This window comes from Drosophila yakuba, chromosome 3R, assembly GCF_016746365.2.
Source record: "Drosophila yakuba strain Tai18E2 chromosome 3R, Prin_Dyak_Tai18E2_2.1, whole genome shotgun sequence".
Classification (NCBI taxonomy): Eukaryota; Metazoa; Arthropoda; class Insecta; order Diptera; family Drosophilidae; genus Drosophila; species Drosophila yakuba.
The window spans coordinates 2,505,764-2,531,221 of NC_052530.2; the positions used below are offsets into that span (position 1 = coordinate 2,505,764).

At 40.5% G+C, this 25,458-nt stretch overlaps 2 protein-coding genes across 19 annotated transcripts; one reads left to right on the forward strand and one right to left on the reverse strand.

Annotated features, from left to right (window-relative positions):
- On the forward strand, positions 1-24,696 carry LOC6535267 (complexin). 18 transcript variants are annotated; one of them, XM_015191518.3, is made up of 8 exons: positions 5-155; positions 2,308-2,462; positions 3,658-3,839; positions 7,766-7,777; positions 15,429-15,586; positions 15,859-15,991; positions 17,774-18,913; positions 20,147-21,757. In XM_015191518.3, the coding sequence occupies exons 3-7, from the start codon at positions 3,785-3,787 to the stop codon at positions 17,845-17,847; spliced, it is 432 nt and encodes a 143-aa protein (XP_015047004.1). In that variant the 5' UTR covers positions 5-155; positions 2,308-2,462; positions 3,658-3,784; the 3' UTR covers positions 17,848-18,913; positions 20,147-21,757. The 18 variants fall into 18 exon arrangements, with proteins under 18 accessions (XP_015047013.1, XP_039231723.1, XP_039231718.1 ...); XM_039375788.2 differs by lacking the exons at positions 17,774-18,913; positions 20,147-21,757 and adding an exon at positions 22,609-24,696 and having other exon boundaries at positions 3-155; XM_039375783.2 differs by lacking the exon at positions 17,774-18,913 and having other exon boundaries at positions 3-155; positions 20,158-21,757.
- On the reverse strand, positions 12,544-15,357 carry LOC6535268. The gene is made up of 2 exons (XM_002095888.3): positions 14,009-15,357; positions 12,544-13,623 (listed from the first exon to the last, which is right to left on the reverse strand). Exons 1-2 carry the CDS (start codon positions 14,901-14,903, stop codon positions 12,740-12,742), a joined length of 1,779 nt encoding a protein of 592 aa, XP_002095924.1. The 5' UTR covers positions 14,904-15,357; the 3' UTR covers positions 12,544-12,739.
- Positions 24,697-25,458: the final 762 nt, after the last annotated feature.

Here is a 25,458-nt window from a genome sequence, read left to right on the forward strand (position 1 = left end):
GTCACAAGGAGCAGCACCAGCGCCCCAGAGCGAACTTTTCGGTTTGTATACGGGCGTCGCGCCGAGTGACAATCAGTGCAACATTGCAGAGTGTCGAGTGCATTGGTGTGGGGCAAGTACCCAAGTCCTGTGGTTCTCGGGGACAGATTGTGAAGGTAAGCGGTGGATGAAATGGGTGAGTCCCGCTAAAACTCTGTGGTCCGTACTCCTTCCGCCCAATTCCCTTATACCGAACCACGCCAGCTTTCTAATGGCCATTGGACTATTACCCCAGGCAGCAATGCCCTAGTGACCAGGTCGTGACTAACATCCTAAGAACGGAACGTCGCCTTGTGGAGCCAGAAGTAATAAGCAATTATCTCGCGCTGTAAAGCAAAGGCTGGCTGAAATGGAATTGATTCGTATACAGGCCGGGGAAAGCACCGGTAGAGGACGGGAGCTAACTTCCCATTCAGCAGAATATATGGAGCGGAACACAATGAAGCCAACTAAGATGTTGGTAGGGACACAATTGGATCTGTGTCGCGCTAATTATGAGTCTGGAGGTTTCTCTTTCGCTCTGAGCACTCCGATCTCAGTCGGATATCTGGTCAACGCATAGACTTCGACTCGACCACAGTCCGATGGCGGACAGATGAGCGGACGTGGCCATTTCTTAGCAATTTCCTTCTTTAAAGCTTTGTGCTTCCGGTCCCGTCATCTAGCCGCCAGTTCGCCCAGCCCGCCCAGCATGTACACACGAATGTGGCAAACAAACTGGAGTGGCGCTGACAAGCCAACAAAGGCCGTTCCAATGGGATGAGGGCACAGCCAAGGGATGCGATGTGCCTGGTTTTAGTTCCGAATGGTGATAATAACTCGTTGGCACAGCGAGCGTCTTATCAGTACGGCCTGGCCTGCTGCCAAAGTTACAGGAACAACAATACGAACGCCGCGAATCAATAACGCGAGTACGCTACTCGGCGCAGGCGCCAGCTCCCAAATGTAGGCAGCGCTTTCGCTGTTGATTTCAAAGTCAAAAAGTCAAGAAAGGAAGACCGAGAACGAGAGCGAAGGAGAGAGACAGAGAGAAAGAGGGAGAGAGAGAGAGAGGACAAGGCAGAGAGAGTGAAATAGAAGCAGGGGAATCGAATTATGTAACAGACACAAAATAGGAGGAAATAAATATATTAGAGAGAGGACAGGCATGATACGGTCGTTGCAGTCCTTTCAGTCCTGGCGGTCCTTTAATCCTCGAGCGCTCTGCCATTAAACGAGCCCCACACTTTTTGTCTTTATCTTTTTAAGTGCCCGTGGTGCTCGTTTCCTCTGGGCAAGCCGAGCGGTAAAGCACTCAGCCCGAGCTAAAAGAATTCCGGATGGGGCGAAAGCTCCTTCCCTCGGAGCCCGCTCTTTACTGGATTTTGGTGCCGCAGCTGCGCGGATGACGCTGCCTCTGCCGACGCTTCGCAAGGCACTCGCATGCGGAACAGCGGCAACGAGCCAAGTTTTCCGAGTTCTCGAGTTTTCCGTGTAGGGTACTCTGGCAGTGGCGTGCAGAAGAGTGCGAACATAGCATGAAGTAAGAAGCGCCGAGAAAACATAGCGACGGTGTAGGTGAAATGTGCCAAGCAAAGCAAAAGTATTAAACACACACACACTGACAGTGCGCACGGACACGCACAGCACACTAATACACCAGAGCAAGTGTATATGTGCCACCCACACACATTCACCCGCACGATGTCAATACTAGCCCACAGTGGTTGTATTTAAAAATCGACGAACGGCCCGAGCTCGAAAGCACGGCTGAAAACCGAAATTGATTATGCGAATTCGTCCTATCGAGCTAATTCAATTGCTCGGCCAGTTGACTGAGTGCTCCAGTCTTATGTAATCGGAATCAGTGAAAAAAGCGAAACACGGCGGCCCCCAAAGGCCGAGCCCAATCGAATTGGTTTGCTCCGCGTATTACGTAAAGTACAATTCTTGTTTGCTTGTGGCACCCGCCTCCTCCAACCCCTCCACTAAAAATGCCACTTACGTGCACGCTCCCATAAAAGAAACCCTAATAAAGAAATATCAATAAAAGCAACAAAGCAAATGGCACGCCAGCTCAATAACGACGACGACAAGCGAAACATCGGCAACAATGCGACCCTTGGGGGTGTTGGTGTGTGTGTCTGCTATTTTTAAATTAGCGCCTGCCCAATGATTCGGTTGGACCCTGCCGAACACTGAAACCCAGGAACCGGGAACCCTAGAACCCCAGAACTCTGGACTGTGAACACGTAACTGACGCCTCCTGTGTCTCTGTTTGTCTTTCAGAAAGTCTATCTGCCTAATGCACTCTCTTCTTCTGTGGACTCCTTAAAACAAACACACTTTGCGCAGACTATTTGGAACTTTGCTCTTGAACCGCCAAGTCCACAAAGGAATTTTCAAGGAAAATCGGAAAGGAATACTTGCTGAAGTAAGGCCAGGTATGTGGGTGGTCCACTAATTCAAAAAGTGTCTAAAGTATGCCTCAAGTATGCTCCAAACTTTCTCGCACTTTTATAAAATATTTGCGCAAAGTTGTCCGTATCTTGCGCATTTCAAGCGTAGAATGCTTGTCGGCAGCAAAAGGTTCCAAGCTCATTACATAATCGTTCGATTCCTCACAACAATGCAAAGACTAACCTAAATCTACTCGATCGCACTCTCCATAGCTGCTTTGTCCGTCAGAAAAAAGGGTCACTCCGCGTATACTTGATATTTAGACGAGGCGTATACTTTATAAACGTTTATACTTTCTAGCCAAGGTCAAATGGTCAGGAGACACAGTCAAACACAGTTTATTTGCTTTGGCATTCTGGCTGGTTCCCGTATTAGAAAACTTTAAATGTAAATAGATAGTCAACTGAGCAGCCTTTGGGTCAACTTGAAATGTTTACTTGCTCAAGGATAAGAAAATGCTTTGTTTGGATGGAACCACACCTTGTCCATCCGACCAAAAAATTCTAAGCACGAATGCCATAAAAGTTCGCTTCTATATATTAAGTCAGGTATGTTCGTCCCACTTGCCCAAAAATCCCCAATCCAAAATCCCGTGAACTCCTGAAAAAAGGGCAATAAAGACGTAACCATCCCCATCGACAGCGAAATATTGTCTTTAACTGACACTCTGTATTCGTCCATTCCGTCCAGCTGAGCAAATGGTTTTGATGCCAAACTAATTTCGTTGCTCGTTTGCTGGTGGTGTTGTGGTTTGCGCAGCTAGCCAGAAGTAAGCTGCCGCCTCCAGCTTAAGTTCGTTAGCCCAATTTGCGCAATTATTAATACATGGGTACAAAGAGGCGTTGCAGACGCAGCCAGCAGTAACCTGGGGCGTTAATAAAATTTTAAGTTTCGGCTGGAATACACGTAGACCGCATTTATTACGGGATTATTGTGCTGTAGGACAAGATTTGGCGTTATTAAATTTCCGAATTAGGAGCATTCGCCCCTTTAGCATTCATTGAACTGATACTGGATGAGATCGGTTTCAAGTGAAACAGTGCTTTAGTAGAGGGCTCGACTTATGGCATTTTACATAAGCGGCTTAAAGTATCAGGCGAACCCAGGTGACAGGGCACTCCTTTGTCCTCCCGCACACAAAATTAATTTGTTATTTTCGTTTTGCTCTGTCGCTTTCAGCTTACCAAGCAGTCAGGACCCAGCAACCGAGACCCAAGGAGACAGCGCGAGTACAAGTGCATCGCATCGTGCGGAAGCGGAAGACCACAGCAAGGCATAGCCACGCCCCTAGAGCGACAGCCCAAAGATGGCGGCCTTCATAGCTAAGCAGATGGTTGGAAACCAATTAAGTGCCGTTAAAGGTAAGTAAGAAACAGCCACCCCAGCATTTTATTTTTGCTACTCGATCAATACACTTTGATATGGACGTGCGGGTATATATAATTCACTTTCAAGCTGCTGCGCATCGACAAAAATTACCACACATGAGAGCCACCGCTTTTAGATACACAGCAAGGACCTATTCAGTCCGCATCCCCGTCTGCTTCTTCAACCCCAGGCAGTCGTTAGGTAAAGTCAGTGGGTTCCCATTGACGCTGCTGCTTAATCAGAGACTGTGCAATCGCTCGGAAAATCATAGAATGCTTTCAGAAAAAGAAAAGACCGAATGCTAGGGCGAGAATAGTTAACTTGAATGCTTATCAACCGACACCATGCAACCCACTCTGTACTCGGCCATTTACATAGAGCAACTCTCTGCCACTGTGGCCCTGTGACATAATGTCCCCCTACTTCCCGGCCAGCAATCTCGTACAATTTGCAAGTACGCTGCCCCTGCCCCGTACCTCTAGCCCCATCATCTGCAGCTGAGCTCGGCTGTCTCTTATCGAACGCAGAAATTCTGCACGAATGCCCAGGAAAGTGTTTCCGACAAATGGATACAGTTAATTGTGTAAATTGATGCTGAATTTGTCACGCGCCTGTGCCCAACCTCCAGCCTCAGCCGGGGAAAAATTCAGGGCCGGTGACTCAATCATTCCGCTGTCCTGTTCGGCAGGCTTCCAACTGGGGCTCAGTTAGAGATTGCAGTTGGTATGGTTAGCCATTAGGCTGTCAAGGCTATTAAGGCTGTCAGGGAACACGAAAACGCTATTAGCATGGGCATAAAATTCGAGGAACCAAATCTGATCTTGCACTTGCCGGGCCGGTCATTCATACGTGGACCAGCTATCAGGATAGCAGATTCTAGGTACACTCCCGTTCCGTAACTTCGTCTTGTGGAGATTACTTTAGGCTCTCAATGATGCAGCACGGCGGCTACTTATTTTTTACCGTAAAATTCGCTTGAAAAATGAAGGCGAAATGAAATATCCCCATAAAACTCCTAGTCGCAAGGAATTGTTCAGCCGTTTCATGCTTACTTCCTCAGGCCAGCCTTTCCATTGGTCTCTAGGTGACAGGAAGTCATGCCTGCTAATGTGTTTTCATTGTCAACTATTTGCACTCGCAGTCCGAAAATTTATTTAAGCTCGCAGAAGTCTTTATAACTATTGCCTGTCGTACTTAAGGATGAGGTTTGAGTTGGTTATAGATCTAGTGGCCTGAATTCGCAGAGCATAAAGAAGTGTCGAAGAAACGGGTTTTCAAAAGTATTCTAAAAATAGTTTAACCACATTGTGCTGATGTATACTTGGAGTGTCTAATCATCTGTCACTTGCGCTTGAATTTCCAGAACAGAACTTTTTACATTACATTAGATTAATACCTAATTTTCTTTAATTTACAGGTAAGCGTCCAAACTGAAAAACTGATATACAATGTGCGTAAGTTATGGCACTTCCGTCCCTCAATCTATCTGTTATACATTATTTAACCTAGTTATAAACCTGAAAACGTTTTTAAGCATACTTTAGCAGTGATTTTATAATTGGCAGTGCAAAGCATTGTGTTTATGGCACTACCCATTCAGTTTAAAGATCACCGATTCTGTTTTAATTTTAATGGAGACTAGGTTGTATTGATTGGCAAGAGCATGACTATACAATTAAAATGTATGACTAGATTACTCCAGACCCGTTTAAGATTAAGAATTAAAAAAGTGCATAAAGTGTTTTAAAAATTGTTGTACCTAAGCTTAGCCTTGCACTACACAGATATTTCAGCATACCAAAGCCCTTTTTTATTCCAATTTTGCAATATGGCACACAATACTTGGTAATTAATAAATTATGCATTTTTACATGAAAATATACATAATATATGTATTTATATCCACTTTAGATAAGCGGATATTAAAGTACAAATTTTATTGTACTAATAATTATCAGGGCTGTGAAACATTCTGCAGCTTAAAAAGCATTTAAAAAATCAAACCGGACCATTAACCAGGGCGCTTTAAAGTCAGGCTCGGTTAAGGAAAAAAAAGAGGGAACGCTGTATTCGATTTTCTCGACGGTATACCCGAGTATATACCCGTTACTCGGCAATGAGGGTGCTACAACAGTTTGTTGGCATACTGAAAGAACTTGGCAAAATAAAAAATAAAACAAGAGAAAACGGTCAGCTAGTGGAAGTGCGAAGGAGAGACTTCAACACTGACAGTTTTTGGCGGTTTGTGGGCGACAAATCGAGAGATATTTACAGGACTAAAAAAAATGTGAAATAATATCAAAACATTTTTTAAAAGTGCGGACGTGGAAAATTTGTTCCAGTTTGTGGGCTTGTTGGTAGGAGTGGCAAAAAGTTTTTTGGCAAATCGTTAGAAATTTACAAGAATAATACAGCAATAGAAAAATATCAAAACATTTTTCAAAAGGGTTTGCGTCTATGTCTCTGCAGTCTGTATGCTTAATATTAACTTTCTAGCATTTGCAGTTCAGAATATATATACTTTATATAGTCGGAAACGCTTCCTTCTGCCTGTTACATACTTTTCCGAACATTTTCTTTGACGACGGATATTATAAATACCCAATTAATTTTTATAATCACAATGCAAAGAATAATAATACAAATTATTATATTATTGGTTTTAAATATTATTTTGGTGTATTTTTTAAGCCCATGTTCGACGGACCGGGTTAAAAACCGAAACTTTAGTAATCGTTAAGGTTCGAGCTCCGATCCAAAGCAAATCCACAATGACATGGGTTCACAGCCCTGATAATAAAATAATACAAATTGTCAAAAAAATCTTGCGGGACATTGGTAGAGATAAAATATTTTAACCCGTAAGGATTTCTAGAAGGCGAAGAAAAATAAAAATTTAATAAGAAATAGCTTAATTAATAAACTCTTTCCCAAACGCTAAGCCATAAAATCATAAATATTAATATAATATTAGAGCGATTCCCAATTTAAAATTTTGACAATTTTGTCAATAAAAGAACACAAACAAGTCCGTATGCTCTGCTAACTATTGCAACTTACCTAAATATTTTCGTGTGGTCGATATAATAAAGTTATGGTAATTTATATAACCTAAGTACATATCATACGAAAATCCTGACGAAAGAAGTCCCTCCCAGATACACCCCCAAACACAAACAATAATAAAATATATTTGTTCATTCCTACAATGCCTCAGCCGAACTTTACCTCATTGTAAAACACTCGAACACAATAGCTTAACAAATACACCCAGCCAAGCACACAGAAAAAGTTCCAAGTGCACAGCACTCTGCGGAATACCCCATTTTCAAATCCCAACCACCCCACATTCTGCACTTCTCTATCCCCATCCCCGTACTGACTACCCAACCCATTCCCTCAACAGCGAGAACTCTACAGCAACAACAAGTACACCGAACAACAAAGGTCCAATAAACACACCTGCCATCGCACCGATAAAAAATATACAGAGAACACAATTCCATTTCTTCTATTACAATTTCTTCCTGACTACTAACCCTCGACTAAAAAGTTCGCTCCCTGTGTAGTACTTGTGTATTAACATGAATGCCACGCCCAAGCAAGTCCCGATTCCAGAGCAATCTGACCCCCACCCCCTTTCCGCTTTGAAAATGGGAACCCGAAAGAACGGTCGAGAGCCAAATTTAAGCCAGAATGCCCGGCAACGATTCTCCTAATTCCGCCATGCTGCCTCTCACGTATCTTACTACTCCCACCAACTTTTTATGCATATTCCTCATCTTCTTACATTTTCCAAAATACTATCTTATCACACATAAACTGTAACTTTTAATTATAGCCCATAAAGCGTAATCCACAACAGGTAGACTAATGCTAATAATACTTTTCCTCTACTTCCCCGACCACACGCTCGCAGATGCTGCAGGCGGTAATTTCTCTATTTACCTTTTGCTAAATAATACTATGTCCATAAATATATATTGTATGTCTTGATGCCATCACAGCATTCACCATATACATATATTGGAGCTGCATTTTTACTTGAATTAATAGCCAGTAACCAATGACATCATAAAATCAGTATCAATATTCAAAATTTCAATCAACACCAGCTCATCCGTTTCCCTGGGCTGATTTCCAGTATTTCAGTAATATTATTCGATTCAGAACTTTAAATACTTTTTGCAAAAGCATGTCTTACGGATAGATCATCAACAGTTGCATTCAAACGACATTACCATCGGTTTACTATCTATTAACTATAGGGGATACTTTCTATAGAGAAAGCTAAAACTTTCCGAATTTACGCTAACGCGACTCAATTTGATTTAAAAATGCGTTGACTAATTTATGAAAACAATATATGCGTCTGCAATTCGGCTACTTGCAACTTGATTCGATAGTTAATTGAAACTCAGAATTAGTTGGCAACTCACTTACCGACAGTTATCACAATCACCGCACATCTTGATTTTGTTTGGTTAAAACACGCTAAGTACAAGGTCAATTCAAAAACTTTACTCTGAAATTGACAATACTTAACATTGCATTCAGTTTGCTCTTCTGATTTCAATTAGTTTAGTTTGATATTATATCGAATATACTCTTGGAGCCGTTACACCGGAACTTTCGCTTTCTGCGGTAATTGTTATGTTAAATCTTTTTTATCTACTTTTTCTACTACTACTCTACAATCGAACTACTCCATCTCCTGCTATGTACTACTTTAACAAATATGGAACCCTACTAACTACAAAACTACTTTCATCTTCTACTATTCTACTATAACTACTCTAATTACAACTCAACTACAACCTAAATACTTCGAATTTACAATGAGGTAAAGTATAAGAATAAATAAACTACTCAATTAGCGTAACAATATGTTCTTTAAAACAACAGAGACAGAAGAGAAAATAATAAACAAACAGTACACAAAACAAAATATGCCTTAAAATATACGTTTGATTTGTATATGTAACAAGAGAGAAGTCGAGTTCCCCGACTATCTGATACCCGTTACTCAGCTAGTGAAAGTGCGAAAGAGAGTCTTCAACAGTGACAGTTTTTGGCGGTTTTGAGGGCGTGGCAAAAAGTATTTTGGCAAATAAATAGAAATTTACAAGACTAATACAAAAATGAAAAAATATCAAAACATTTTTCAAAAGTGTTGGCGTGGCAGTTTTGGTCGGTTTGTGGGCGTTAGAGTGGGCGTGGCAACATGAATCGACAAACTTGCGCTGCGTCTATGTCTCTGGAGTCGGTGTGCTTAGTCTCAACTTTCTAGCTTTAGTTGTTCCTGAGATCTCAGCGTTCATACGGACAGACAGACAGACGGACAGACAGACGGACGGACATGGCCAGATCGACTCGGCTATTGATCCTGATCAAGAATATATATACTTTATATGGTCGGAAACGCTTCCTTCTGCCTGTTACATACTTTTCAACGAATCTAGTATACCCTTTTACTCTACGAGTAACGGGTATAAACACCTTTCGATTGTAACCCATTCTCGTCGCCCCTTGTTTATCCATTCCGAAGCAGGTCTTTTGAAAAATTTAAGACATTTGATATGATTATAACATAATATTCTCCCATAAATATTAGAGAACTGAAACCCCTAGCTAATTTAATCGTTTTTTCAAGTCATTGTAAACCACGCAATCTTGTCAAATTTCAAGTGTCTGCAGCACGTACGCTGAAAGGATACCCGCTTATCGATTATAGTATTTTACAGCATTTCCTTTATTCGACTTTAACCAATATTCCCAGACCCCTGTGGTGATGCAGTTCGATGAGTTGGTCTCGGCGTAAATTATGTATATTAAAAATTCCTTAAATATCCCGAGCTGAGTACGCACCAAAATATTTCCATGCGGCTAACCAGCCTTCGGTCCACACGATGCGCAGCTGTGCATTTTTGTCAAATTTTGCCGTTTGTGAGACGACGTCGCATTCCGAACGAGCCTGGCAAGGGTCCCTGAGTGGATGTGGAAGAGCAAATGTTTTTACGAATGCGAATAAGGCACACAACTAATTGCTGGCATTATAAGAAAAGCGTGTAGTCGTGTGCCCTAAGCGCCTTCAGCCAAGATGGTCGGAACAGTCAAATGCGCATTGGCGGCGTAATTTCAACACTTGCACACGCTCCTGTCCTTTCAGTTAGGCACACCATACAGCAGGCGCCCAGTCATATATAAATATCGGGTCCTTTGTGGTTGTTAAACTATAACTTAGCTAAAAGTGGTAGTTGCTATAAGCGAATGTGACAATATAAACATCAGCAAGACGGCGAGTGCCACCTTCCTAAGCGATTAAGTCGGTGCCGCCCCATAGGTCGCGCGTAGTCCCCCACGTTAGCTGGGATTCTGGATCAGCCCCGGCGCTTCTGGTTCCTGTATTTTACCCAGATGCGTGCCAGGCAGTGGCTGCTTTTGTGGTCCTCAGTTCGGCTGGCTTGGACGGGATTTAGTGAGAAAATAATTTGCTGTTCGTGCCATTTCAGCAACTGCTTGACAGGAAGGCAGCAAATAATCACGCAGCCGTGACAAAGGGAACAAGGGTGGGCCAGTCAGAAAATACTTGAACGAAATAGGGCAGTTCCCCTACACACCCCCGCCCACACGCAACCGGGAGTGTGTCTGGCCTGCGCCACAATGAAAATGGAATTCTAATGTAGTTTTTCTTCGCGAGCGTGTATTAAGTCGAATAAGTGTCACTCGGTCCAGCATCCGCCGCACATCCGCCGGAGGCACATCATTGCATCCGCTTCGGTTGGGGCTTAGCCCTCTACTTGTGGTGCTGCGAATAAGACTTATTACGCTGGCTCCGTGGGTCCGCTTTGGGGCGCGTTCCATTTGCGTCCCAATTTTGCCACGTCCTCATCATCGGGTTTCGTTGACATGTTGGTATTCAAAAGAGCAGTCAAAGCAGTAAAGCGCTCTTTGGCGTTTATCCCTATGATTCGACTCGTATATCAGACTTATGTCTTCTGCTCAACATTTTCCGACTGACGAACAAACCATTTTTTTCCCGTTTTACTGGCGGGAGTAGGCCCTAGTTCCAGCCCAATATTCACGTCGTCGTGGCGGATAGTTGTTAAGTACCCTCATTTCACCCTTGACACGCAGCAAATGCTTTTAACGGCAAAAAATAAAATGAGTGGAGGAAAGAAAAAAAACCCAAAAGCCAAACACCCAATTTATATGTACCATCCGACCGATCTTTCGGCCTGTCGGAAGCATTTCTCATCAATGGCCCTCGCTAACGGGTTGTCCATTTCCATTAGTGGGGAGCAGCAATAGATAGTGGAGAGATATGGAGGGCCAAGAACGCCAAGCCAGTGCGTCTTGCCCCGGGGTGTTAATTATGTTGGCTTGATAACTGCATTACAATAGGCTTGATTAGTTTTTAATTAAATTGTGCACTTATTTAGGGGCCATCTTGAATGTTCAACTGGAGTCGAGCTTAAAGGGCTTTTGCCATCAGCTCCCAGGACCAAGTTGTGTTCAAATTACATTCCCCATCGTATTTGCAGACGGGTGGCACTGAAGTGATTGGCACGCACAAAACGAGTCGGGCAAGCTGCAAAAATCCCATAAAGCGGTATGCTTCTTCCTTCTGATTTTGCTCGAACATTTGACACCATTTTACAAATCAATTTGAATTTAAAATGCGTTGACTAATTTATGAAAACAATATATGCGTCTGCAATTCGGTCACCCCAAAAAGTTTATTCGCAAAGCTATTCACTAAATTGATGACAATAAATTCAATTTAATGTGCGATGCCTTTTGCACCCACCAAGACAAAGAGCAAAGCCGATTGTGGTCATTCGTCATCCCCGACTTTACCCATCCGCCCCATAGGTCCGTGATATGCTCAAGAGCAGTGAGCGTCGAATGCGATTCTGCGCCTTCGGAGAATATGCGTCTCTGTCGCCCCTTAGGGGTTGCCATCAGAATAGGCAGCAAAGATGCCATGCTGCTCTTATTAGCAAAGCAGCCAGGAGCAGCGTTCCGGCGGAATTAGAGCCGCACTCCCCGCTGGGACCTGCGCAGGCGCCGGAGGTCGGTTTCTTACCAGCGCCGACTGCGACGCGGCAGAGGCAGCCAGTGCGGCGCCATGACATAAAAGGCCGAAGCAGGACTAGCAGCACTCCTACTCCGGGCTCGCACTCCTGCAGATAAAGGTCGCTGTTTTGTGCGCCTGTCCGCCTGTCAAGACCTTTTCCTCCACTCAGTTCGCGAGGACTGGTGGTCGCGTACGCACTGCACTTCGGGCAACCGCTTCGAATCGATTGAGATGACCACGTCGGCCCTGCGACCGAGCCAGTGGGTCGGAGATGTTGCAGCTCCTGACTGACAGCGAGTCCAGTAGTGCCAACGTCGGCTGAGGCAACGGTTGCATTCACTCGGGAAGGAAAGGAAGACAGAAGGCCCCACGACGGACAGATAGCAGCGGTCCAGAGCGCCCTGAAATCATGAATTTCATTGGTATGAATCCTATCCAAAGTTTAAGTGCAGTCTGCCTTCCAACACTGCCTTTCGATTTCTGGCGGCGGACACACCGTATTCGTCTTCTTCCCCTTCTACAACACACTGCCACCACTAAACCAACCTACTAAACTACTAAACAACTCGCCACAACACACTAACGCTAACTAACTGTTACCGAATCCGTGCTCCATGTAAGTCTTTGCAAGCGCACAGCGAATTGTTTATTTTTTTTCCGTAACCAATCCGTAAGCATATGGTGTCTATGCAACTGTCCAAAGTGGGACGGGAAAAATCAATCGATTGGGGGTTGGTAGCGGTGGTACCCTCCAGTGGTTTATTGATTTTTAGCATCACCGGTGGCAGCAGCTAAAAAGTTCAAGGTCCAACCCTAGAACGGATTGCAGCGCTGGTGTTGCGGGTAGAGTCCATCTCCAGGACGGCACTTAAAGGTTTCCAAAAACTCCGGTGAGTTGCGCAATGTGGCGTGAGCCACCTGGCGCTTGCGGTCCTGCTGAAGGACGCCCAACTCGGATTGGCAGTCCACGAGGAGGCTGGTAACGAAAAATAGCCTCTGTAGGGACATCTTTGAGTGACCAGCGGCCAAAAGCGCGTCGACTCTCTCTTCCAGTCCCGTCCGGGTGGCGATCCACTGGCGGTATCCACTAAGCGCTTGTCTTTGGGCAAGTAAGTCCAGAAGTAGATCGATGGCGTTTGTCTGTCCGCCTACACACTCTTGGAAGATGCCAAAGCGCCGCTCTGAGTCGGAGCTCAGCCAGGCTCCTGGCGTACGGGAGCTGCTGCCTGCAGCCACCAGGCTGCGCGAGAAGAACTTCCCCAGTAGGAGGTAGTTGAGTGGCGTGCTTAGGTTGTACTGCTCTAGGAACGCATTGACTGTGGCGAATACCTGGGCGTAGCGGCGCACCTGCTGCATGGACTGGGAGGTCGAACGTTGCGGAAGCTGAAACTTGCGCAGCTTCTCCAGGTTGCGATAGAGGCTCCGCCGACCCAGCAAGACAGAGTGGTATGCCGCGTCCAAGCGCTCATCGCCATTAAGGGTAATGTGCATAATAGTACCCAGAAACTGCCTCGAGCTCTGCCTCGAGATCTCATCGATCCACACACTGGCGGCCAGCTGGTCTGTGAAGGCCTTTCCCAGCACCGAGTACATTTTCGCCAGTTCCACTCGATTTGCCGTAACACGCTGTATCATGTGGGCGTAAAGGTCTCCGGCATAGGTCTCCGCCAACTGGTGACAGTCTGCATCTACGATATCTAATAGAGGAAGGGAAATAAATGAGATATACAGTTTTCTAAAACTTCAAGTGCTACTTCAAGCTTAATTGTTTTCTAAAATGGTAAATTTAGATTTACTAGCATGTTTAAAACAGATTTGAAAGGGTCATATGGGGGCGCCACAGAAATCAATTAGTGTAAAATCTATTCAATATATGCTCAGAAATATTCTATGAGAAAAGTTGTCGTATTTCGGAATTGGTTCAATAAACTTCCGGAAAGAAAGTATAAAATTCAATCAAGTGCTATAGGAGACTTATAACTTATCTGTGCAAATTGCAACTGAAAATGGATGGAACTGTAGACATTTTAAAGAATACCGTTATTGGGATTTACGATTTTTACTTTGGTGGGAAAAACTCACCCATCAAGTAGTCTGTCCAGATCCAATTTAAAAGCCGAATCATGCTTGTGTTCTGCAGCAGCGCGAAGTACTCAACCAGTCTGGGCAGTTGCTTGACTACAATGGTGTCGCTGGCCTGGGGCGTTTTGCCGCCAAGCAACTTGCGGAAGTAGCCATCCCAGTCAAGTCTGGGCAGCGAGACGTTTCCAAAGACGCTGCGCTTAAAGTTCGCGTAGCTGAACTCCACTTGGTCCTCGATGTGCTCCGCCTTCACAATGTCCCGACTATTGCGCTCCAAGCTGAGCACTTCGAGGGCGGTCACGTGGGCGCGGCTCTGTTCGATCCCGAAGCTCTGCAGGACTTCGCCCACCCGCTGCTCATATTTCCTCAGAGTGTTGCGGCGCGTGCATTCGGGTTGCAGTACCACCAGACGCTTGTTCGACTGAATGGTAACCGACGTCTCGAAGAAGTAAGGCGCACCTACTTCGTGGAAGTACCCGAGAACTCCCAGCCAGCTTTGGGCTTGGTTGGTCCGCTGACTTGCATTGACCTTGATCGGTTCCAAAGCAGGCCAGCCCCCACTTTGCCTGAACAGCTGAGATCCCTTGAGCGCCTCCACGCCACTCCCGCTCTCGCAGGACTTGAAGAAGTTAATTAACTGGAGCTCCATGTCCATCAGCTGAGCGACGTCCGTGTGCTTAAGCCCGCTCTGATATCGCTGCCTGCCCGTCTCACTGAGGTTGGCGCTGTGCGAGCAGACATAACCGTAGAAGTCCTGGCAGGGCTGCTTGCTGGTGTCAAGATACTGCTCTAGATTGCGGGAAAAGCTCAGCAGTTCGGTTTCCACCCTGACCAGATCATCCTGGCCGTAGGTGATGCCAGCTATGCACAGGATGGCCAGTGCTCTTGAAATCATTTCCTCCTGCGTGCTGATTCTGTGGTCGCTCGAATTAAAATGAGGCCCACGCTATTTTGCGGTTGTACCGCAGGTACTGGGTCTTGTTTTCTTCCTGGAGGGCGAAGCAGCAGAGGTCGCTCTTAATGCCTCAGCCCACTTCCGTGTTTCTGCTTTCAGACTGCGGCTCAGACACACTAAATACCAACTAATCGCTCTCCCATTTATTTTCGCTGTCAGTGGTAGTGGTGCTGGAATAGAAATGTAAGTCACTCGGAGTGATAACGCGCTAGGCGATAACAAGCCAAGCTGAGAGACGGGCTTTTATTCATATGTGTCAAAATGTCGAGGTTTGGATGCAAACTAAAATTGGTCACGGCCCATTTTGAGTAAATTAAAAACAAACTTAAATGTTAATACTATATTTTAGGTTAGGATTCTAGTCGGTCCACTAGTCTCAATTCATTCCAAAACGTACATCTTTTAAACACAGAGTTAAATATCGTACTAACCCTTGCAATCCGGTCACTTACACAGGCGCTGTAGGAGGTGATGGAGGCGATGATGGCGACGACAAGGAAAAGGCAGAGGAGGAGGAAAGGGAGCGTCAGGAGGCCATCAAGGAGGCCGAGGACCGGCGCAAGGAAAAGCACCGAAAAATGGAGGAGGAGCGCGAGAAGATGAGGCAAGACATTCGCGATAAGGTAAGTATCCGTCGTTTTGTCGGTCCTCGCAATCACAGTGAAAACGCTATACATTACGTGCCTTGAAATGGCAAAACCAGTCCTGGTGAAGCTCAAATTGACTCTAGTAGGGAGTCCTTTAATGAACGACTCCCTAACGGAGTCAGATTGAGCTACAAAGGAGCGAGACAACACAGGACCACTAAAAAAAAATGTGTTAGCCGTTAAGATACTAGACCTCTGGTTAAGACTAATTAACCTGTTGATCTACCGAATTCCCATTAACAATTCAGTACAACATCAAGAAAAAGGAGGAGATCGTGGAGGCGACCCCCCAAGAAGAGCCCAATCCCCTGATGCGGAAAAAGAAGACGCCCGAGGAACTCGCCGCCGAAGCGGAGCAGGAAGAGCTCGATGATTTTACAAGTAAGTTGTTTCTGCCGCTGTCGAATGCCCTCGAACCAAGCTTAGCTAGTGGCATCTATATACTGCAATTCCAACCCACCAATTGCGCCGGTCCGATTGCTCTCGCTCCTATTCTGTAACTGTATCAGATTTTGAGTTGTCGCAATTTTTGGTTTCTAACTACTTTGCAAACGGCTTAAGCGAGCCCCAACAGGTTTAGACAATACCTATACAAGTTGATTTACAACTAAAACCAGAAACAAAAACCGTTTAATATCAGCTAAATATTCAACAACGCTCGAAAGTAGTAATTGTGGTTATGTTTGTGCATCTGTGTGTCTCTCGTATCTAAATGCAATCGAAAAACCCAATAAAACTCTATGAATAACTGCCCACTAACCAAACTATCTATCTCTCTCTATATATGTATATGTATGTACTCTTTTCCATGTGCGTATAACATCTAAGCTACAAATGCAAACTCTAACTCTAACTGCAACCCTATCTGTCTAAGATCTTATCTTCAACGACGGATATAAACATTTTCAATTATACTTGTATATTACAAGAGTGCACACCATTCACATATTACATTTTATTCAGTTTTTAAACTTATGTTATGTGTATACATAATAATTTTGTAAGTGAGAATGACACTGCGAAACCTAGGGAGCATTTGAGCAAAAAATGGATGCACCTTGTCATGTTTTCTTTACATCTTTAATTGTATTTTGTTTAATATAAATTGTGGGTAAATACTAAAATTAGTTAATCGCTATTAGCAGGCGGATAAATTGTGCTTAGGTTTTTTGTTATTAAATCAATTAGAAAAAGGTAAGTGCGATTATTGGTAAAAACATTTGTTTTCCTTATGTGTGGTAATACTGTCGTAATACATTTGTATTCAAGAAATACCCTTTAGCCTACAACATCACCAACAATTACAATTTTCAAATACTCTCGCCCTTCTTTTCACTGCGCCTATTCTCTGTAAATGTATCTTTAATATACAAAGCATAAAAAAAACTCTACTGGATAACTAAGTAATAAAATTGGAAAATATTTCAAGCCGAATTCTAGATTTAGGATAGACCACAGCTTAGCGCAACCATTACGTACCAATGTTTTTTTTTATATATATTGTTAAACATCATTCTCACTCTATGCACTCTACAGCACTAATAGCCCCTTTTCTTTACATATTAAAATAAACCGCTAAAACTGAACACTCATAACAATATAAATATAACTGAAAAAATATTAAAAAATATATGTACAATAAATGGACGAGCAACAATTACAAAATTTGTTTCCTGTTGTCCACTTTTTCTCTTTAATATGTGCGCTATATGTATTTAACATACTACATAAACGTATGTAAAATATATATAATGCCCATATACTGAATATGTATGTGTATTTCTTCGCACCGAGTTTTATAACTCTGACTTTATTTCTATATCTATCTGCTAAACATCTATGTAACTAAAACTGTAACTTTCGTTATATGTAAGTCTGACTCTACTGTGACTTTAACACTTAATGCCAACAGTCTCTACAGAACATGACTTTTCCGCAAGTAATTGCTTTATATTATCATTTATACTATTTGTATTCGAACGAAACCCTTCCTGAAGCTATAATGCTACTTACATAACAGTCTCAGCTACAGTAGAACAGTTTCTGTACATGAGCATCCATGAATACATATACATACATACCAGTTAACATGTCAAACATTTGTAGTCTACTCTACAAAATATGCTTATTTATTGCTGTTTCCATACTCAATTTCTTTTACAGAACTGAAAAATCAAATAGAAACGCAAGTAAATGAGCTAAAAACTCAAATAGAGGGAAAATGTGTCATGCAGTGATATGTCAGTCACCATAATAACAGATAAATAAATATGATGATGAAATACAAGTAATAATGATAATATAGCCCATAAAAGGAAATTGATTTAACTCGACTTGAAATTGAATTTGCTAATATAAGATCAGTTAAGTAACATGGGAACCATAAACAGAACGAATTAAAACTACTGCGAATCTAGAGCCTAATATAACTTTACCCGGCAGCAACATAACGCCTCCTTAACAATAAATCCTAAAATCGATGACAGCTATAATTCGAAATGAAACAGTTTGCAAAATTAAAATACAAACAAAACGGTAAACTCCTAATGAATTTTAAAGTAGCTAAAACACAAATCAAATCATTAAACGCCCAACTATAGTAAAGGCCTTTAATAATATTCAAATCACTTTGCTTCGATAGTAATGTAATATACTCAAACCCAATATACAATACATAATCGTTCTTTAGTTGATATAAAAAGTAACGATCTAATGAATATATCGAATCGACACGGTGAAACTCGAATGCAAACAGAAACAAATAATAAGTACATAACATAAAACAAAACTACCAATCCTAAAAAACCAAAAGCCAATAGAGCGACAGAGGAGGCTACCAAGTTATGTCGAACCGTCGAAGTACATATGTTGCTGAAATCACACTGGACTTGAAATCCATCTATAAGTATAGATATATTATTAAATAAATCGGCGAATATGTTAAAATGCCATTCAAATATATATATATATATAAACGTATATGTATATGTATATATATACACCCGTTGTGTATATATGTAAATTTCAAGAATTTAACTAGGAGTAAAAATTCTTGCAAACGAATTGGCTGCAGATACGTTGAAATGGCTGATTCTCCAAATTGTTAATCCTAACCGAGAGAAAAGGTTAAATATAAATAAAAAAGATTCAGTCAATTTGTTTTAAAAAGTTTGAGTCAAACATCTTTAACAGCTGTTACATTTTGTTTCTTTCTTATACAAACATCATACCTACACAACAACAATTGAGAATTTCGATCTTTTTGAGACAGTTAATGCTCTCTCTGAATGATGCTTCTGAAATGTAAGTAAATAAGATTATTATATTCCTTTATATAAACCAACATCTGCAAAAAAAAGTATGAACAATGCCGAGCTTAAGTTTAATTTTCCATTTTTTGTACCCTTAGCGGTAAGGTTTTGGTTAAGTTACGGCTTTTCCATAGAAAATATTGTACAACAATATATAACTAAAATATTTAGCAGTAGTCATTTAGACAAGGACAATAGCTTATAAGAGATGCTAGGCAGTTCGAGAGCATAATACTGTGATACATTTGGCATACATTTTTCATCGAAAAATCACTAGCCTCCAAACGACCTCACGAACCCCAGGATCTTAAAAGACAAAACAGAAACATGCATACAACAGGCCACAAGAAACAACGACACCAACGCATATGACATATGTATATAAGCCTTTTAAACGCCAGTACCAGATATGCCGATTGTTCAAAGCATCGACTAGTGGAGGACACTCTCGCTCACATGCTGAATCCCATATACACTCACACTTTTGCACAGAGAGACTTTTTAATGCCAACAATATACATAGTCCTATACATACAGTACATTCACCGACATTTTCTAAGGTACAGATCGCATTTTATATGCATGGATGTACGAACAGCAGATCGAGGCACTTCTCACGTTCAGGCCTTCGCGAAGCTGTCGAGGATGGACTTTGGTTTGCATGCGGTTCATGACATGAGCGAGTCGAGAATGTGTTCTGTCTCAAAACTCTTCTATACTAATATCATATCACCCATGTGTGTAAGGAATGTGCCACAATTTGTACAATGGCTTCCCCGACTGTGCAATAATATTGTAGACCGTTCAGATTTAAGCCACGAATTAATAAATTTTGATGATGCATTTTTGCATCATGATGTTATCTTGCAGTTGGAAGGGACATTTGTGCTACGTGTCAGAACACAAATCCTAGCGGTTGAATTTTTCTTTATTATGTTGAACTGATTTAAACTTAATATACAATTAATAAAAAATGTTTAAACCCCACTGCATTATATATATATATATCTCTTACTCTTTCTCTGTTGTCTCTCTCTTTCTCTCTTTCTCTTCTTTGGTTTTAAAACACTCTATTAAATCTTTAATCTACGCCACTCCACTCTGCCTCAATACCAACATCTGACAACAACCTGAACAATATTTGCAAAAACACGAAACAACAACAATATCAACTATTACAACATCAACAACTATTCTGTCAATTCTCCACAACTACGACTTGAAGTTCCCACTTAGACATGTTCTTTCGGTGTTTTATAAGTATCATCAACAACATCCAGAACAACAGCACTAGAAAACGCCTACAGCCAGTACAAGAACAACATCAACAACAACATCAACTTCAGAAGAATCCAAATATGTATTATAAGATATAAACAATACTTTCTCAGCAAAAAATAGAAGAAAACAAAAAGCTACATGAACAACAGCATCAACTAAACAAAATCATTGCAGTTTGCAGGCTAGCATTTCCTACCTTATTTCTGAACATTGCGAATAAATTTGGATACGGTTTACCAGCTATGCCAAACCAAACACGCTCATATACCTTCCCATACAGGGTCACTAATCACTAGCATTTACATAAATGGCTATATGTTGTTGTTCCGATCCAGTTATTAGCAACGATATATACATAAATCTGTATAACTTTCATTAGAAGTCGCCTAAATGAAAGACCTAGATCCACACTCGATACGTAACATCCAAATCCAAAAATGAGTTTCAAAATATCAGTTAAAGCTTCTTACCCAAATTTTTCTAAAAATTCTCAACATCATGTTTTTACAAGTCGGTGGGACAGCGGCAAACCAACAAGGCTTAACGCCCCTCTCTGTCAACCTAATAAAGCAATCCTCTAGTGCCCCCTCGCTCCATACAATGTTAGGAACGATCAAACCAATGAATGAATGCCTTAACGTGGCTCAAACGACTAGACCATGAGTAGCGAATAGATGATGATAAAAAAAAATTGACTCTATCCTAAGAAAATAGCTTGCAGTCCCTTGCTTTGTTTCCCTATCGTCTGTTACTGAACCTGCACCCAAAAATGTATCTTAGCTATGATCCTTTTAAACTCGAAACTAAAAGTCTATAAAGTAACCGCTTTTCAAATACTTATAGAAAATGTGTACCTAGATTCTACTATATGAATTGCGTCTTGTCTCAGACATTTATATACGATTGAAGGCCACTTTAATTGTTTAATATATTGAATAAACACATAATTAAATCGAACACAACTAATTGAAGCATACTATTCAATCTTAACCAAGTTTTAACGTTATCATAAATGTTTAAAGTGTTAAATGGTTCAGATGCTTTTGTTTTCATTTATAATTTGTTGATATTATGTTACCGTTCAAAATATAGTATTGAAAATGTAATTATATGTATATCAGAAAGTTCACGAAACCACAGATTATTAAACATTAATATCTATATATATATATATATATATATATATATATATGTTTGCTTTTAATTAATATGTATATATATATATATATATACATATATAAATATATATTTATGTATAAATATATATACATATATTTATAAATATATATATGTGTAACTTAATAGGAAAATGAATTTAATAGAGAAAGAACAGACAAAAATTATAAGTAATAATGATGAAAGAATACCATTGAAGTCATTATTAGATGTGAAAGACGTTCTATACGTAGCAAAACAGAAAGAAAAACATAAGAAAATCGTTAATAGTTGATTAATTATATTGTTACTTTGAACATTTAATTAAAACGAACGAAAAACAAAAGAAGCTATAATAAAAAAGTATATATGTTTAAATATATATGAGAAAACACAATAATACATTTGGTTTTAATTCCGAGTCGGTCATTATCTCCAGGCGTAACCATCACCTTACTCAACACTCCACGCGACCAGATACATTGTTCCGATTACACTGCGACTATCTGCCTGCCCGATATCTGATACGTATAGCGAACTTGATTTGGCATGACTGTTGGTATATATGTTTTTCTATCTATGTGTACGTGTCTCTCTTTTCTCTGTCTATCTCTCTCTATCTGTCACTATCGACCTTTTATCTATGCCTAATTGTGCTCTGCTCCTCCAAGTGCCAGTCTTGCAGTTCAGAAAAGTCCACACCTGAATCCATGTGCGTTCCAAAGTCAAAACTACATAAATATGTACATCGAAAGGCCTAAATTCTGCTGTTTATAAAACTGTTGAAGAAATGTGTTTGGACTATGCCGTGTTATCAGTCGTATATATTCCTTCTGCCAAAACGTACAAACAAGAGTTACCCACATAATGTGAACCATTTTGGGTTGGGCATCAGAAGCGTAAGTATGTATCTGAATACGAAAAAACTAGATATTCCTAGGCTATGTAACTTTCTGTTGTGTACCCACCTTCATCATCCCAGAAAGGTAGGTAATCGTAATTTCGTGCCCATACCTCAAACACTACCACAAAAACACCCAAGTCTAACTTAAATGCCACAGCAACGACGACCTTAGTAGTTTAAAGGAAATCCGTAAGGGAACACATTTCTTTCTTTCCTCATAAATCAAACTCTTTGCTTTTATTTTAAAAATGTTTCTGCTCCACAGTTTATAGGAAGTTTTCTTTTTAATCAAGCATTACTGTGGGCTTGTGTGCAAATAACTGATTTTATCTTATTTGTATTTTCAGCAAGGTTGAAAAAACGTCTTAGCGTCGCGTTTAAAAATTGTCCTTTGAGAAACTTGTTTTAAACAAAAGTCTCAAATATGAGAGTCGTACCTCGATTCGGTCGGTATCGGTTTCAGATTACCCAAACAGACACCTATACCACCAGCCCGCCCTCTTGGGCGTAGGTGTAAATGTGAAAGAGTAAAGTACTCGGCTCCTTAGAATTCTTCAACGTACATTACCTGGCATATCCTGATCCAGCCAGTACATTAAATGGCGGCTATATTAACTTGTGTGTAAGCTATGTTAACATCAAATGATTTCGACATGTTGATACGCTTTTACTCAACTAGCCCTATTGCCTATAATGTAACCCCCCAATTATAAAGCAATTTTACAATTTTAGATTTTTTTACTTTGAAAAAGTTGTTGACGGACCCAGGCGTGAGAAGCCACATCTTAGCGCTAGCACGTTTAGAAGAGTTGAATATTTGAGTAGTATTAGAACTTTTTTAGTTAATCGTGAAGCATCGCAAATTGATACAATGAGGCAGCCAGTTCCTTTGTACTAAAATCTAATATTTCATATGCACAACGATAAAAGATAGAAAAATTACGATACTTTTACATACATATACTGGAATAGGAGACAACATAGCAAACAAATGTGAAATCAGAGATGAATTAACAACGACTGTAGTTTAAAGCAATTAGAATAGCAAAATCGCCGCATACCTAGAGTCCTTTAACGATGCCAAAAGCAAAATCTTGTAAAACTCATGATAATCGCGAGTAATTTAGGTGACTCGAGTGCTTTCGTTGTTTGCCCAATAATTCATACGATTTTTAAAGTACCTGAAACAATGGCATTTCCCTACTGGAAGTCCAGTATTATGTTAGGATCATTAGAATGATGTTACAGTGTTGCTAAAAGCAGATGACCTTCTCCCTAAACTGAAACCTAAATTTGGTTTACATTTTCATTAGACTTACCATTTACAATAAAATAGAAATACTTGGCTCGGGTCGCTCGATGCGAACTATTTTTTGCAATCTTTTCTGTCACAAATGCCGATTTAGCCTGGTTGATTACTTATCTTTAAAGTTTGAAATTTGAAATCGTTTAAGTATAAATCTTTTACGCAAAGCAATCATATCTGTCTTGAACGATTTCGTGTCTTATTTTTTAATGTTACATAATTTTACAATTTAAATAATCTAAAAACAAGGATAATTCAAAAGAATAGACAAAAACACAAATAAATTACTTTTTATAATATAAGTGTATATAATTTACATAAAAAAAGACCGACTGAACTTATTGTTAAAAGTTTTACGAACTTTACTTGTATATATACATGTATTGATATGATCAAGTAAATAAAGAAATAAGGAAATATATACACAAAGAATTCATAAAAATATATTAAAGATTCTATACCCTTGTCAATCATAAATTTGCGATTCCAAATATACAAGAATAACAAAATTTAATTAAAGACGAATCAATTTAACTTTAAAATGGTAAAAGACGCATATCCCAATATCAATTTAGTTATCTAGGACGATATACAAAGTGAATAATAATAATAGTTTTGACACATGCATCATTGACATTTGATATCATATAAACCACTTTTGGACACCTATCATGAAATTAAATTGTACCTGCTTTCGTTACATGCCCCTAAAGAAATATCAAGACTACTTCGAAATAATTGCATTAGATTTTCTTGCCTTCGATAGAGTATGATTTAAGAATGGGATAAATTCACAGGAATACCGACAAAGTTCCTGGAAAACCGAAAGCAGCTACTTAGGCACTTATTAAGCATTCTAGTATTTCAAAAACATTTTGAAAATAGTAACCTAAGCAATGCCAATGGTTCTGTCAAAGAATTATTACTCATAGGTCAAAGTTCTTGTACACGAACCAAACATCCCCGCCATGCAAGAGCGAGTCAAATGATTGCTGTAGCGAATATCAGTATTGTACAAGTTAAATTGCATTGTAATATGTTGTATTGTATTAACTGTTGAGCTGTATTTTAATATAGAACGAGTTAATTTTCAATAAAAAGTTTTAAAATGCATGAAAAAATCAATAAATAGCGCGTTTTGATTTATTTTGTGGGGTGACAGTCGATTCACCCTCACGCGCTCAATTGTACTAAAGGCCAAAGTCCCTTACATTCACCATGCTCACACTAAGGCATATCATTCATTTGACATTTTCCACAGCAGGACGCGTACATTGGAATTTGTTAAAACTCGTTCTTTGCAATCCGAGCTGCTGTCGTTGTGCGGTTGTGTGGTCCGCATTGATGTGACATTACATTCCTAAGTGTTTGGGAATTCGAAGACTTTTCCGTCCCTGATGACTCTCCACCCATTTAGCCATGCTTTCCTCATTTCGACTTGGCTGTGTAAGCCCTTATGCATTGATGTCATTACTGCAATCAATCAATAAAAAACAAGTGACGATCCCCTTCAACATAACAGGAAGTTCTGTTTTCAACTTTTGCGCAAAAAAATTATTGTGAATTTGACTAAATACATTCCTATATTCACTACTTGGGTGAACTAAAACAGTACACATTCTAAGCTGAATTTATGTGGGAATTCATTTCGTTAAATTCAAAATAAGTTTTCGTCTTGGAAGGTATTATAATCATTTTTGCACTAGTAGTAGTCTAGTATTTACTTTTTTGTCACAAAATGTGTGTGTTCAAAAAGTTCCTTTTTTAAAAATGAGGTGTCGTTCGATGCGTATTTTGATGAAATGTATAATGTATACTCCCTAGCCCCACCTGTTTTCTTATCCATCTAGTTCGATTAGCAACTAAGGCAACTAAAGCACATTTTAATTTG

Coding starts and splice junctions, on each gene's coding strand:
- LOC6535267 (XM_039375783.2), top strand. CDS start 3,785: ATGGCGGCCTTCATAGCTAAGCAGATGGTTGGAAACCAATTAAGTGCC. Junction 15,587..15,858: donor GGCAAGACATTCGCGATAAG/GTAAGTATCCGT, acceptor TTAACAATTCAG/TACAACATCAAGAAAAAGGA. Junction 15,992..20,157: donor AGAGCTCGATGATTTTACAA/GTAAGTTGTTTC, acceptor GTTCCCACTTAG/ACATGTTCTTTCGGTGTTTT.
- LOC6535268 (XM_002095888.3), bottom strand. CDS start 14,903: ATGATTTCAAGAGCACTGGCCATCCTGTGCATAGCTGGCATCACCTAC. Junction 13,624..14,008: donor CTGGACAGACTACTTGATGG/GTGAGTTTTTCC, acceptor TTCCTCTATTAG/ATATCGTAGATGCAGACTGT.